A 16,596-nucleotide genomic window follows, 5' to 3' on the forward strand; every position below is an offset into this window, starting at 1 on the left:
GCCACGACAAAGAAAGAAGGATGAAAAGGAGAAGAGCAAAGTGGTGCGTGTGACAGTTCAACATAACACACATCAGAAGGAGAACACCCAAAGAGGAAAGGAGAAGAACACAGAAGGGTGCGTGATGGAATACCACAACACACACCAGAAGGGGAACATCCGATGAGGGAAAGAAGAGATGCATGGACATCCGGAAACAGCACCTGGAAAGTATCAGCACCACTGAGAGCACACATCTATTGTGCAACCCGAAGATCACCAGGGAACGACAGAGGCGAGCAGGCCGGTCCGTTGGCAACAACCACCTCTGGGATGGAACGGACACAGGTCCGTGATTATCCAAGGGGCAGAGGCCTCAGGGACACCGGTGGCAGCGGATCCCAAAACGAGAGATGGACGGTTGAAACTTGCCCTGGAGATCCAGGGAGAACAAAGGGTAGCACGCGACGGAGCGAGTGCCAACAACACCCTTTTCAGGTGGAGCTTCGGACACGGAGAAGGGACCCGTAGTGACTCCTCCAACGCGCTTCGAGCGACAAGGCGGCTGCCCACCGATCCAGTGGAAGCCTGGCAGCAAAGGGCCTCCGGGTCGTCCGGTGAGCGTGGACACCCATGAGAGAGGGTCGTCAGTGAGAGTGATGCCCTGCAACTGCAGATCCCGTCAGAAACAGACATCAGTTGGACAGAACACCTCAACCAGGACGATACAGAGGAAGGTAACCCACAAATGCCCCCTATCATTCCATCTACACTTTTACAGGATGTGAAACGGGAAAAGAGAGACTGTACAGCCCATCTCCGAGCTGCAAGTCTGCAAAGACAAGAAAAGACACCGTCATGAATGATTGACCAGCAGCGGGAAAAGACTACGTGGGAGTCGTCATTATTGAGTCGTAATTTTATTTCTGAACTGTATTTCCTCCCACAGGTTTCGGACTTTTCTTTGGTTTGCCTTTTCACTAAGTTTGGGAGGGATGTAATGATGTAGAGTCAGCATTCTAGTGTTCCAGCATGTTATCACACACTGAACACGCACCCACCACAGACGTCATCAGTCAGATGACCCTGCAAATAAAAGGGGCTGAGCGCACGTGCTCAGGGCAAGTTAACTAACCATCCTAACTGTGTCTGCGTCCATCATTAATAGAGATGTGGGCCTAGAGCCCCCACATCACCACTCTAAGCAGGATTACAGTAAGAGCTCTTCGCGAGCAGCACCCGTAGTCTGGGTCGCAACTTCTTCTTCTGAACAAACTGCATTTCTCTGAAGTTGTGCCTATGCAATGTGCGGCACAGCCCCAGGGAAATCAACGCCACTCTTAGGATAATTTCCGGGACCAGGAATGCTCCTAAACCTCCAGTGCTTAATTTGTAAAAAAAAACCATAAGTGCCAGAGCCCTCGTCAGGAGGGCATTACAGCCTGTACCACCCATTTCCCCTTTCAGCGCTACCACCACACTCTAAAAGTGTTACAATTCCAGGCCCCTACAGCTATAAGAATGGCTTGAGCAGCAGGCATTAGTCATTTAAATGCATATCGAATTAATAAAAAACAATTGTTTTGCTTATCTCAAAATTTTACAAACCGTAACACCATGTGGCACCTGTCATAAGGGCTGTGTCGATGCTGAGCCCCGGAAACCACTGGCTCAAATTAAGCATTGCTAAACCTCCCTTTATTTCTGCTCCCTCAGCCCATTAACTTTTCCAGCTGGCAGAGGGGACGAGAGCAAGGGATATCTCGCTGTGCTGCTGTAGCTGTTTTAGTACCCTATCGGCCCTTTACCTTCTGTTCCAAGCCATCTCTCTCTAACCCTATATGGACACACATCAACACCCCTTCCCTAACCCAGCAGGTGAACCGGGGAAGATGCATGTTTAGAGGCAAGTTGCTGATCTGATGTAACCAGCTGAAGTCTGGTCATTGAAAAGTATCTGTTGTCACATTTTATTCACCAGCAGTAGCAAGGGAGCGCAGCAAATATCTTTCCGGCTATTTCTCCTCTTTTCTGTCATGGTTGTCTTTCTTTCTGTCTCCATATCCCCCTTTCTCTCATTGTTTTCTTTTCTTTTTTTTTTTTTTTAGTTAGTGCATGCATTATGGCTTAGTTCGTGGTCAAGTACTTACTGTAACAATTTAGCGTTACTGATTTCAGCCTCTCTTGTTGTACATATGCACACTATGTTAAAAAACAAAAGTCTCTAAGCGGAATGAGGTCCAGAGTTGTTAAAATGTATTTTTAATCCATTATGGTGTCCGTGTTGTCCTTTGCTCCCCTACCAGTTGTTGTTATGACTGCCCTTGCTCCCTCTTCTCTCCTCCCCTCTCTAGCCCGTTTCCCTGACCTGGTCAGTGCCCGCTCCTTCTTGCCCCGGGCCCCTTTCGCCTGTCCCAAGCGGCTCCTCCCTCGCTCCCTCCCTGCAGTCCTGGCATCAGACACCTCCCTCCACCTCTCGGCTTCTCTGCCCCAGGGTCCCCCCTTCACTCTCCGGAGCAGCTGGTCTCTCCCTCCCCAATCCTGCCCTCAGACCGCCCTTTCTGCCCCAACAGCCGGCTGCTTTCCCCGAACCTCTTTCTCGTGTTACTCGGAACCCCTCTTCCCCTCCCGCCTTCGACTGCCCTCTCACCTCTTGCCTCTGCCTCACACCAGTCCACCCTCTGCCTACTTTGTGACACCCTTTTTAGGTCTCGCGACCTATCAATGCGCGCAAGCGCATTGAGCGTAGCGAGAATTAATGTCCTCAAAACGCTTGTGAAACCAAGGGTTTCGTTCGTGCGGTTTTCTTTAAGTTCACGTGACTCACGTGACCAAACAAGCACGCGCATTCACGGCCGCACATCACATCAAAGGGCTTCGCCCAGCGTGCGCTCTGCGGCTTCTCTTCCCCTAACACGCTTCTCCTCCCCTAATTAATCATGGCTGGCCGGCCGGCCGTACTTTCAGTTTCCCGGCCGCTCTGCATTATCTACTCTACTTCATTATCCCAGTTTCATCCGCTGTCCTTCCCCCGCACTTCATCTTGTACTCACCTCCCGCCACCCCTCCCCCCTTTTCCGTCGCCACCATTTCTTCCACTTCATTCATTTCCAGCTTTTTCCCCCGTATAATTTCGGTCAGCCGCTCTGCATTATCCCAGGCAATGTGCATTAAGGTAATGTGTTCATTCTCCTCCCCCCCCGTGCTACTCTAAGAAGTTGCGTCAGCGATGTAAATGAGCACGAGATATTGTTATTGTTTCGAGTCATGCGAGATGCATTTAGTGTAAAATGTAACATGTTACAGAAAAAGGGCATTTTTGTTCAACGTAGCCATCGCAGCGTTCTGGTGACATCTGCAAGCCAATCACCCTCCCTTTGAGCTAGTGTGCACCTTGGCAGGCTACCCCTTGCTTTATATCCATTTAAACGTGTATTTGTGTACTTTCCTTCGAGCACGCGGCTCACTGTCCCGCTGTCTGCTCCGACGTTCCTCTGAGAGTCTCTTAATCACACTCATTTCCAGAAAGCTGAGTACATTAATTAGTGTGAGTTTATTCCCAAGCACGCGTGCCATGCACGGTGACAATGCTTACCTAATTACCAGACTCCTGGGGGGGCAGGCCCAGGGCCGCCCCATTGGACGAACCTTGTGCCAGCCGTGTTAATAGCTCTGAGCTCCCCAGGGCCCGGCTCGAGAGCCTCCGAAAGTGTCTGGGGGTGTATCTCGGGGCCTGTGGCATGGCGGCTTCCTACCACAATACAGAGCTTTTAATAATGGCGCCCAAAATATTGTGGCAAAAGTGCTGACTGCCAGAATGCTGTGAAGGGAATTATATATCGGTAATTAAAGGGTTACTAAACTTACCTCCGCATAAAGGAACCTTGACATTACATCTCCTAGTTAGACAGTTAAGAATAATAGATCTATACTAACCCTCACAATACTCTGGCGGTCGGTATTTTTACCATAATATTTCTGAGGCAGGAAGTTGTTTCATAATTGAGCGTTTTTCTTAACCAGATCTGAAAACATCGTTAAATAAATGTTAATAAGTCCGCACCGTTCCTTGGTTTTGAAAACATAAAATAGGAGCACAAGGTTGAGGTTTTCGGTCTATAGCCTTGCAAAGACAACTCGACCCCAACCCATGGGTTTAATGTATGCAGGGCAATGCGCTCGTACACTACAAGCCTGACCGGCGCTGTTCTGTCACACCGTTCACAGGAGATTTTAGTTTGCGTCAGTTTTCATTAATGCGTCTTTGGATAAATAAAGTGAAATGCTGACACATCCTCATACGGCTGTCGGTCGTTTCTTTTATGTTTCACATGTGACCCTAGTTCTTTGAAAGTTTATTTCTGTATTTAAAGGGATATCTACTGAAGTAGCCAATGGCGTCTCTCGTGCCCGATGAAGTTATTGTGTTTTAAATGTATGCAATTATCAATGAGGTCCGAGATAAACGAGACTGTTGATGAATTGTTTGCGTGGTGGGTTTTCCGAAGTAAACCCGGTACCGGCGCTCTTTAAGCGCTCCGATACCCGGTTCGTGTTAGTTTAGCACTTTAAAAAGCATACGATTAGGACGAGAGCTACATTAAAAAAAATCTTACCGTGGTAATAATGAATATAACATGTTTATAATTTTGAAATGGACGCAAGTCAACCCAGAATTGCCAAGACTTCTACTTGAGTTTCCCGAAATAAATGAGAATATTAACATCAAAAGTAGTTAGTTTCAGTTTTGTGCTACCGTCGCACCTGCCTTGAATTATACATTTATTATTATTTGTCATCTCCAGCTACGCATTGCATTGTGATTTATGTACTGTGATAAGAACTAAAATGAGCGCATTTAAACTTTCTGCCTGTGCCTCGGGACGAGTGTTATTCAATAACAAGTTCTACACGAACCTTACTGCCTCGGTACACATCTCCGCCCTGTAGTTTTAGTTTCCAGGACGAACCGGGCAGGTGTTGCAAGCACCCAGTACAGGAGCACGTCTTTTTTGACTGCGGAAGGAAGAGAGGCTGGGCCTACCAGCTGCATCTTGAGGCTCGGTTGTAAGAATATACTGTTGTCTGCCACACGCGCATTATCCCACAGAGCTATCTTTCCAGATGGACGTCAGTGGACAGCGGGAAAAACCAACGTTACAATATTAACTTCAGTGGTGCCCGTAATGTCACTGCAGTGCTGTTGATGCTTTTTAGGTCTCGCAACCTATCAATGCACATGCAAATATATCTCCAGATCTGAGATAATCCCTTGAGTCCTGTAAACACCCGCAGCTTTCAAATTAACTTGTGGTCTTTGAGTTGCTGCTCAAGCCTTGGAATTGCTCGATGAACATTTCTCTTCCCACTTTAACATAACATTATACCACAAGCCCCTTAGATGCTCCATGACAATCTACATTATGTCAAGAGTCTTTGAAGCACCCCCACCACTTTCTATAGCACCATGATTCTTGAAATTACGAACAGAGGTCTTCATATCTTATCAATACATCTAAGTCACATAAATACAACACATATTGCATTACAAATGCTTTAGGTGTCACCTTTGTGAAAGTTAAAACTATTAGCATTGTAAATGACAAAGCTATTAATTTCGCTATTTTCAAAACCAACACGTAAATAAATATTTGTCATTTACAATACCAATAGCTCAAACTTTACTAATGCGAGACCTATTGGCAACGCCAGTGCTTGTTTATTTTCTGGCCTGCTCTTTTTAGGTCTCTAATAGGCAGCGCTTGAGCTGCCTCTACAAGGCATCAAGTAATCTGTATTAAAAGTCAAACTCCACCCATGGAGTTTCTTTGTTTTGTTGCTTGCCATTGGTGAAATCTGCCATTGCTGTTATCTTTCTTATTATTGGCTGGATGGCCCATGCGTCACTTCCGTTTCTGGAGGAAACTGCATCGACCAGCTACAGTTGACCTACACTGCAGGACGGTATCTTTTAATGTATGGACTACTTTTTTTTTTTTCTTTCATGGCGCCTGGTTTGCACATACGTTTAATATGCATGCATGCATGCACCACTTTTCGCAGTGTTGCACCCCCCACCATCCAACCCTTGCTCCTTGTTTGTCCAGCCAGGCGTTGGCCGGAACCGGGATTCCCTTCTGCCGCATCACCGCTGGAGAGGGGTCGCCCGGCAGGACGTCAGCGTTGAGCTGAGAGGTGCGCTGGAAACCGAAAGGGCTGCCCCGCTCCTTCTCCCTGCAGAGTCACCAGGAGCCTAGTGTCTGGAAGACTGGAGGAGCCCACGGCTGGTGCCAGCCTCACCTCTTCAACCCCAGGTAACGTCGCGGCTGTGTACGCGCTGGGTAACTACTTTCCTGTTCACGGACCGGCTATGTTACTCCGGTGTGCCATGACCATTCCAGGCTTCCGTACCGGTACCGCGGGTGCAGGATTTACTGCGGGGGTATCGCCTTTCCGTCACAAGTTCTACATATCCGGGTATCTTGAGATGCGCCTCGGGCACAAACAGCCAGCATTGCTAAGCCGCAGGTAGACTGCAGGCTGTGTGTGCTGAAACCACCCTCCAGCTCTCAGATCGACACATGCCACCCCTAAGCCGGTAGTTTTGTGTGGCCCCACCTTCCCAGTGACCCCCCACCCCCACACACCACTCCACACCACAGTACGAGGTCACACCTACACACTTCCACAGAATGCTGCCAAGTGTGCTTATATCTCAAAGGGGCTCTCCCCACCCAGCTACTCTTTTTCCACTCTTTCTTTCTCTCTCCCCCTGCTCCTTCTCTCTTTACCCCGTGATCTTTCTCTCTCTGCTCTCTTGCTTGTTCTCTCTGTGCTCTTGCTCTCTTTCATGTCTCTCACTCGTGCCCTCTCCACTCTCTTGCTCTCTGCATTTTCTCCCTCCACACTGTCTGCTCCTTCTCTGAGCGCTCGTGCCCTGTCGCACTCTTTCTCTCACCCTCTCTCTCCCTCTCTCCGCCTCTCTCGCCTCTCTCTTCCCCAAAGTACACTTTGAGTTGACACTTGTTCCTCTATACAGCTTAGATAAAGGCTTTCAAAAATGTATCGGGATTTTAAAAAACTTGAGGAGGTGGAAGTGAACATCATGGTCATCAGCTTCTCAACCGTAGTAGAAGTAAAAACTGCTACGCCTTGCTGTTCTTAATGACAATAATTTAGAGTAAATCTAAGAAAGGCAGCGGAAATGTAGTCTGAAGTGAGGGGCATTCATATAATAAGGGTTAATTGAGGGACTGATATGAGTGAATATAAGGCTGCTGCTTGGCATTAATCTGGTTTAAACCAAACCATCTCATACTTCTTTTGTACTTAACGCTCTATAAATATGCCTTCTGCAATTTGGCAATGCTAGGATGAAGATAGGAGTGTACAACAATGTTAATGAATTTGAGCCATATATGTTGCATACTTTTCCAATTCCACATAGATATGTTAATGAATCCATCCATGTTTGGCTCCCAATACAACTGTTTACCTCTGGTGTTCAATCTCTGATGTTGGACAGACACAAACACCTGATTTCAGAGAACCGGTCTTTGCCTGAAACAAGCATTTAAAATTCGGTCACAGGAAAATGCTTTTTGAGAGACGAAGCCTCAGTGGGTTTCGATGCCCCTCCACTCAACAGTGGCACTAAATACCACATTATATTGCATCTATCTGCATATATTGTTTATGCCATGGCATTTTTCATGTTGGTTTTAAAACCAGGATGCAAGGGATTGTAATTGTTCAGAAAAATTACACTGAAAAGACCCTATGGATGAATTGTTTCCATGTGTGAAGTAACTAGTATGCAGTCTGTGAGTCAGTAACAGTGTTTTTCACTTACCAGTTTTGTGGCAATAAATTTGACCTTTGTACTACTAATAAACGTGTGAACGTGTATTAGTGAAGGTGCACTATATAACATATTATTGGACATTTATTTTTATTTTCAAGGTATAAATGTGTGTGGGGTATGATGTGTGTGTGTGCTTAATTGTTTCTATTACTTGTTCTTTTTGCCCCCATTAAATCACATATGCAACGATATACGGACTTTCATGGGCCCACCTTTAGTCAACAAGCATTGGAAATGCAATAGGTCTCGCTTTTGTTTAAGTTAGAGCTAGTGGCATCATAAATGGCAATTTGTTTTACTTCTGTGTTTTGAAAACTAACACAAATAAAAGGCATTGTCATTTACAATGCCAATAGCTCAAACTCTCGCAAATGCGAGACCTATTGCATTGCAAATGCTTCTTTGGCCACTCTCCCCATCCGTTTTTAACCCTACCCCCAATCTTCTTTGACATCTCTCTTCACTCTCCAGTTTCCTTCTTTCCCTTTCTCTCACACCATTCTTTCTCTCCCTCTTGGTTTAACTAGCCTCCGCTCTCCTCCTCTCCCTGCCTCCACTCCCCCTCTTCTCTTCCCATCCCCTTCCCGCCCAATCCCCTCTTGTCCTGTCCTCTCCATCCCTCCCCCACTTCCCTGCAACCTCTCCTCTCTAATTCTATGTCTTCCCTATACATCCACCCGTCTTTCTCCACACCCTCCCTGTTTCGCCGTCCTAGCATCTTCCAATGTAGACTACTTCCTATCCCTGAAGCTATTATTTTTACCCCTTAACAGCTGGCTGTCTAGATTAGTATCCCAGATGCATTCTGGATGTTGTAGTCAGAGCAGCAAGCCTATCCTCACACCGAGGGGCAAGGAAGGGCTCCCAGAGCTCTTCTGCAACACTACTAACACTGCTGAAACAAGAGACGAAAGATGGCATGTTAACGGCCCAGAGGCAGAGCATCTGCACAGAGCGCTCAAATAACCAGCTTTAAAACCATTTGTTTTGCTATACAATTCCTTTAGCAAAGCAAATGGCTCTAACTTAATCAAAGGCGAGACCTATTGCATTTTCAATGCTTGTTAAATGAACTGGTTAGCACTAGATCTTATATCCTTAAGCTTTTTGATAAGAGATTTTACTACCTTTTATAACAGCACATAGCATGTGGGAAGGTATCATAGCCGAATTACAATACACCAGGAGATAATCCTGTTTTTAGTGTTCAGAAGGCAGAAAAAGGCATCCATCAAAATGTACCATTGTGATGTACATGTAGAGAATGAATAACCATGACCGGTTTGTCATATGTTGCAGTGCTAGCATCACGTTGATGTTGCCTCAGGAGATTAAATGAGCAGGTGATCCAACCAGAGACCCCACATCTTCCGATACGTGTTTGCTTGATATGTCACTTTTTTGGTGTCTGTGCTTCTCTCTCCCATTCCTATATCTTTTCTAATATTTACTGATCTTTCTGCATTCGCATTCCTAGATGACATGGAGGAAGTCTGTTCACTCTTCATTTTAAATTAAGTTTGAGACTTGTACTACATATTTATTCCTCCAGCTAGGTCCATTGAGAAGCCTTAAAGGCAGAGTAGATATAAAGGGAAATGTCCCAGATCATGTGCGCGAAATATTTCACAACAATCGAAAAAATATCAAGCTTGTTCTTTTGCTGACACTGGCAAAGTCCCTTTGAGTGAATTTAGGACACAGCCCTGAGTCTAATGTCTTGGGTTTGTGCAGGACAAGAAGATACCTGGCTTAATTCAGAACAGAGAGCTAACTGGCCACCTTCTCTTCCTGCGCTACATGCTTCAAACCCTGGAGGACGATTTCCAGACTAACCTGATCAGAAGGTCGCTGCAGAGCTCCATTGCCAAGACCATGTTGTCCTGTGACCGGCATTTCAGCAACATAGGGTAAGAAAGAGGCCTACAAGAACCATCAGAACGTTCATTTCTTTTTATGCTTTTAGATTAGAACATTTGTCCACGGTGGGATTTTGTCTCATGTCCCTGAAGAGTACACTATCTCCTTGCACCTGCAGTATCCACTGAATACTTTTGACCATATATTTAATTTTTTTATTTGCAAATTATTCAAATAAAACATGCTTTGTTGTTTTGAGAAATGCAACCAAAAAGCCATATCAGTTGTAAAGTGTCTGACAGAAAACACTAGTGATATTGCCATCTTTAAATGAAAAGCAAAGAGTACCACACAGAACATCTGACTTAGGTTGTACATAGTGACCAAAAACAAACTGCTAAACTGAATAGAACAGTGCAGCCCATATAAACACTTGAAAGTAGTATAGGTTTTGAGCTCTAACTGATCAGGGTTCTTGAAAACATTGGTTATATTTTTGCAGTTGGTCCTGTGGTGTTTGGCTCGTATTATTTTCTTATTTCTATGCTTCCAAGTGTGGTTAAGAGGCTCGGATATTACAAGATGGCAATTGTTATTGGTCCTTTTAGATCTTTGTACAACTTTTAATACTATGGTACCCTGCCATATTGCTTCAAAGATACTGTAAGTGTCCAGCGCTCTGGCCAGAGATAGCTTTCCTAAAATCTGTGTGACAGTAATCAACTGATACTAATTGAAATATCTTCTGTCACCCCAGCCCCCACAATTATGCTCCCTTGCGAAGTACCACAAGTATTGTTACCGCCCTTTTGGTTGAAATTTCAGCAAAAATTTTAATCCTAAACTGATAATACTCAGTTAAAAGCGAAATATCTCAGACTTTTGCAGGGTGAACCTCTTGTAGATTCGCATTTGGGGCTTTCCTGTGGTCAAACCAGGCAGTACAGCAGTTAGGTCTTCAAGTATGTTTATTATTCTATAACATTTTACCTTGATGAACTTTCCCTAAGGAACCAAAATGACAATAAATCAGGTTATGGCTATGAGTAATACCTCACAGGTGGCATTGCTATGGGAGATTGCGTAGTAACACCAACCAGAAATATAGGTTGTGCCATGGTGCTCCTGACACACTACACCATATCATGCGCATTTCCAAAAACTTGCTCTCACTTCTGAAATGCTCAATAAGGATGATTTTTCATGCCATAAATATAAAATACGTCAATGAGGTGGTTGATTGCTGTCTGAATGGGTCCTCTTACCAGTTGACTGCAAGATTTTAAAATTCATCAAGGTGGATATCGAAGAACTGAGTGAAGAACAAGAGCCCACCATAGCTAATCGCTCCCACTGGACTGTATTTATGGATTAATAACTTTTTCTGGTACTATTTTAGGGGTAATCTGAGAGCATGTTTTAAGAAAATTAAGCACTTTCTCTTCATGGCCCTATAATTATGTGCAATAAGGGTAGGTTTTGTGTCTAGAAGCCGCTAGTGTTTTACTAAAGCACTTAATTTTTATCCTTTCACTTTTATTTCCATCAATTACTCACCATCGCTGTTGTTTTTATGTACAATGCTGAAAGAGTTTGTAATGATTTTAATTAATTGTGTTGTAAACATGTCGATCTGCCTAGCTTTATGTCTATCTATCTTAATGAGGTAAATATTTTAGTATCCGTACTCTGTAATTTCTTGCACTGGAAGGTTCTGTTTAAAATCTATTTAAAGTGGTCTGTTCAAAGTCACTGTTATTTAAAAAATAAAGGCAACTCTGCAGCACCCACCCATCTACCCCCTCCCTTAAAACCCCCAGTCCATTGTTTTTTTCCCCTCCCTTCGCCCTTTCACATAAACCTCTACTCCTATTGATCGCACATGCCTTGAAAAAAATAACGTCGCACATCCTTATAGTATTCTGTTTTATGTCGGTCTCTTGCTCTAAGAGTTATCTCTAGTCGCCTTTTGTGAATTAAGAGTGCTGATGTACGAGTTGTTGGGACAGGAATTTATGGTATACAGGCAGGGTCAACTGCCATAAGTGCTCAACTGTACATGTATGTGATCAGCTCTTTTTTTATGTTAGCTGTGGCATCACACAAATCTAGAGTGTGTGTAGAAGCCTAGGCCTATCCCTGACTGTAGGACGTTCTGGACCTGTCCTGTGATGAGGGGGAACACCAAATGTGCCCTCATTGTGGGCAGTAGACTACTGTGCCTGTCCTAGGTATGGCACATAAAGCGATTGAGACAGTAAACTGTCCTCTTGGAAAAGATCCACAATATGACCATACATTTTTATCAGTTTCACAGAGAGCAAAGCCTACTTGCCCACTTGAGTAAAGTTCCACTATTATGGGTATGCCGAGATTCTTGTGCTCGCATTGTGTGCGTCTGTCCAGCGTGGATGCATGGGTAGTGTGTGAAACACATGTGGTCCTGACCTATGTGTGAGTGAGCCAGAGTAACAGGCAGGTGAGATCCATTTTGGGTGTACCTGGCATAGCACAAAATAGAGGGTGAGGACTGTGCTCTCAGACAGTAGAAGTGTATTTCCTGCATTACTGTAGCTTGAAGGGAGGAGTGCCAGACACTGAAGCAAAGAAGATGGACGCAGGGCTACTTTTAGAAAGTCCAGGAGTCCTTTTGTTACATGGAGCTGCTGATTCGTCGTCTTGTAAACTCCATTTGGTGTATGGTATGGTAGGGGATGAGGGCCATAACTTCAGTCTCCATTGTGAGAGATTAAGAAGTTTCTCGGTGAGACCACATTTTTGTATGTCCTCTTACTCCTTTAGTTTGACAGATCTCAGACCACTATGTGCTTCTGGTGCTCCAGGTTGGACTGCCCCAGTGTTTTCTGCTGTGAGAATCATCACTCTAAACAAAGGCTGTGTCTGGAAAGCAGCCTGAGAAGGATACTTGAAAAAAGAACTACCCCAAACTGATGCTACAGTTTGAGATAGTGGATCCACAAACTCGGCCTAGAAGTTGTGTATGAAAGTGGGGTTCAAACACCCAACTTAGTTCCGGTTCCAAGTCCTTTATGACCAGAGAAAGGAGCGCTCCACATAGTACTCAAAAGACTGCTGTACAACCAGGACTGGTGTCTGTCTGCAAGTTGAGGCAACATCACCTGAAGTCTGCACTTTCTTGTGGAGGAGCTGCAAATCTGCCCAGAAGTATGTAGAAGCCTGCAGCCAGAGAAGGAGCCTACCTGGACATGCAGGAGGAGACACTATTCAAGAGGAGAGAGGCACACAGTGTCCCTGGTGGCTAGGGGACAGCACAAAAGTGAGCTAGGGAGGATCTGTTTGTCAAGTGAAACACCCACCTGGTCTCATCGTGGTCCCTGGCAGAGGTTGTAACTGTAGGATTGTCATAGGCCCAGTCAGGGCTGAAACTGTGTGATCGTCATAGGCCCTATATGGGCTAACATACCTCTGGTCTTATCATGACCATAATTGCTGTGACCACCACTTGCCCAATCCATGCTTGGACGATCCTTAGATTAGGCAGGACAGCATTGCCATGTCCAGTAGAGATATCAGGGTCTGCATCTGTGCCTTTGTGGCAAAGCTAATGCTTGTATGCGGAGCAGGCGTGCAGATGGACATGACGTGCACCTGACTTTCCCCTGCTTGCGCAGCAGACTTCTAGTAGTTGTGATGGAGAGCCACCTAAGCCTTTAAGAATGTTTGAGGACTTGAACACCATCCCATTATTGTAAGGTGGGTAAGGTTGAACAATGAGTGAGCATTTGTGCACAGGAAAAGCCTGCTTCATATTGATTTCCCAAAGAATAGAGCACCCATTTGGGTAAGGATTAATAGAGCGGTATTGGGGAAAGTGTGGCGCCACAAAGACAACCCCAGATACACTAATCTGTATAACTCATTGCACTGTTTAGTATTTGGTACAACTGTGTGATTAAAAGTACTTTCTTTTTAATTTTTAAGCACTGCACTGTACGTTGAAGTTAATGTGCCTGTCGGCTGATTGTTTGGTTCTCTGATTGAGCACCCAACACTACCTCCTTGAGAAGTATGACTGCTTACCCTTGGTACCCTGAGAGTTAAGTATGAAAGGGGGCAATACTGTGCCCCGTCGGCAGAGCCATACTAGGAGGAGGTTCCAGGACAACAGTGGTAAACAAAACCTCTCCTCCCCAATAGGTGGGACATCAGCTGATCTGAACTTCTCAATCATCGTATTTACTCTTGGCCTAGGCTATGCATCAAATTGTGAGAGATTATTAATTTATCTAAGGTGAATACTAAACTGGATTGAGTTGTCCAGCATAATTACCATAATAATTGGTCCTGATCGGTTACTAGTGGAGGGTTCTATGATGTTCAACTTAATATATTCTCATTTCTTGCTTCACTACTATCCTTGTTGACTCAGGTGTCTTATAAGATCAGACCCCTACAGTGAGGTTCGCAGGACTTTCAATTTTAAGTTGTATCAATGTGGTCTAGCCAGGAAGAGTTGAAAACACATTCCTTACTTTCCTTAATAAATCAATTGCACCCATTTTCTGTAGATGATTAACTTTTTGTTATCTACCGGTTGTTACCTGCATCCTTTCCTATGAGAAACACTTGCTAGTTGCAATCCTCCGGGTTTAGGCATGTTCCCATCAGACATTCATTATTCTTCACACATTTTCTGGACTGTTTCTATGATAAGTTTGCATATGCGGTTTACTGTCATGTTGCTGTACTTGATAGGTGTTCTGGTCCAAGAGACACACTAGGAACCCCACAATACTGGGCCAGCAACTTCCTGTTAGACAGGGTTCTGGATTAGAATTCGAACAATAACTTTAACAAAGTCTGGAATCTTTTATGGCGATTATAGTACATAGGTATAAGGAGAAGTTTGAGTGAAAAACGCAGGGCTCTAGAAGAAGTATACCTTGTGATTTTTATGACAATGAAAAAACTTGTATTTCAAGCATGGAGCTTTGAAAGAGATACAAAGTTGTATAGGTAACCAAAGAATGGTGTGTAGCAGGTGAGTTATTACTTTTTTGTTGGAACTCCTAATATCAGTTGAGCTGCTTTGGTTGGAATACTCTGTAAGTGTTGCAAGAAAGAGCTTTCATAGCTAAGTAGACCAAGTTGAAGTAGTCTAGCCGTGACCCTATAAAGTCTGGAACCACTCTTTAAAGAGCAGATTTGATATATCCAAGAGGCAGAGCATTGGGAATGATTACAACGAGACCAAAGAGACTACTGGGATGCCACTTGGAGTCAGTCTTGAACCCCAGGCTTTTTGCCACCTAGGTAGAGGATGGGCCTTTACTCTAGTATTGGAACGTCTATGGATTCACATGCTTGAATGATTCCCCGTCATCGAGATGGAAGTCCCCGGTACCATATAATAGTAATACAATGTTAAAGATAGAGCATGAAGGTCTTTGACCCTTCAATTTTGCAACCTATCATAGTCTATTTAAAAAAGAGACCAAACTTGTACTTCAGCCAATCAGGCTGGTTTGCCCCCTAGAACATTCCTGAGAAGCTCCAAACTTCTGAATGTCGTGCTAGGGAGTATCCAGTGAGCTCTGCTACTTTCACGAGAATATTTCCATTATTTTGATGCTGTGGTAGTATTTACCTGCTACCCTTAGTGTTTTCTGCCATTGAAATCTGATTTTATTTAACCATCATGCCAGACAGGAGAATAAGTCTCTTCAGGGCTTGCAATACCAGCAATACCTGTAGTAAAAAGAAGACCCACACCAAGACTACATTTATTGCCTCTGCTCAGATCATTCTGCCATGAACTGTAAGGTATGTCATACCTTTTCAAACCAAACTTTGAAGGATAGAGAAGGAAAGCTGTTTATCTGACTTCAAAAGCTCAAAACTAGAAAAGTGCCATTTTCAGATTCTGATAGAAAGGACTCCTCTTTGTTCTCTAGAATATCCCAGAAGAGGGAGAGAACTCCATCCTCAATCCTCCTCTGAGCAGCCTAAAAAAGACAAAAAAAGACCAATCATGGGTCTTGAAAAGACCGCAGTCCTTCAAAATCTAAGTCTTCTTCTTCAAGAAAGGACAGAAAAGAATTTTCTGTCTTCAGAAAAGGCTAAAAGGTTATCCTCTGAGCCACCTTCTCCACCTTCTAAGATTCCCCAGTATTGGGGTGTCTTTCATAGATTCACATGCTTGAATATTCCCCGTCGTCGAGATGCGAGTCCCACGGTACATAACATAGCAATGTAGCAATAACACAAGTATATATGCATAAAGGAAAGAAAAAACATAGACAACATATCACTTCTATGATATATCATAGCCATTATGTTTTGGTCCAAATTCCAACCAATCAGGCGTCCGCACCCTCTTAGAATGTTCTCCCCAGAGGCTCAGACCCTCAGACTTTCTACTGCACGTTGTGTGAAGGTAGTCTCCCTGAGCTCTGCTCAGTTTTCTTCTCATTTCTTCTCAAAGTTAACTTTAATTATGTCTACTACCAAGAAGTCTCTCTTCAGACCTTTTGAAGCCTGTCGAAAACAGAGACTTTAGTCAGAAGATCCTCATAAAAAATGCATATATTGCCTGTATCCTGAACACTAGGTAAAGGACTGTAAAATATGTAGAACCTTCTCTCAGAAGACGCTGAAGGACAGAGCAGGGCATCTCCTTCTGTGGCTACAGAAGTTTAAGACTTCAGAGAACCCTCTCTCAGATTTGGAGAGTGGGTCATCAGTCAAGACTTCTTCATCATTGAAGAGAACCAGTGAATATTAAAAGGTTTCGCCAAAACTTAAAGTGGTGAAGAAACATCATGTGGATAAGCCCACTACCCAACCTTCAACTTCAAAAGGGGCGATTTCCTCCCCTCAGAGTCTTTCTACACCTATTACGCCCACGAGAT

The 16,596-nt window shown here is 44.3% G+C and overlaps 1 protein-coding gene across 1 annotated transcript in view; it reads left to right on the forward strand.

Annotated features, from left to right (window-relative positions):
- SIMC1 (SUMO interacting motifs containing 1) overlaps nucleotides 1-16,596 on the forward strand; it is a 372,068-nt gene that overhangs the window by 183,858 nt on the left and 171,614 nt on the right. The window contains exon 5 of the mRNA XM_086931744.1: nucleotides 9,578-9,753. Within this exon, the coding sequence (XP_086787870.1) occupies nucleotides 9,578-9,753 (176 nt within the window). The remainder of the gene's footprint in view (nucleotides 1-9,577; nucleotides 9,754-16,596) is intronic.

This window comes from Lissotriton vulgaris, chromosome 7 (assembly GCF_964263255.1).
Source record: "Lissotriton vulgaris chromosome 7, aLisVul1.2, whole genome shotgun sequence".
In the NCBI taxonomy this organism is placed as follows: Eukaryota; Metazoa; Chordata; class Amphibia; order Caudata; family Salamandridae; genus Lissotriton; species Lissotriton vulgaris.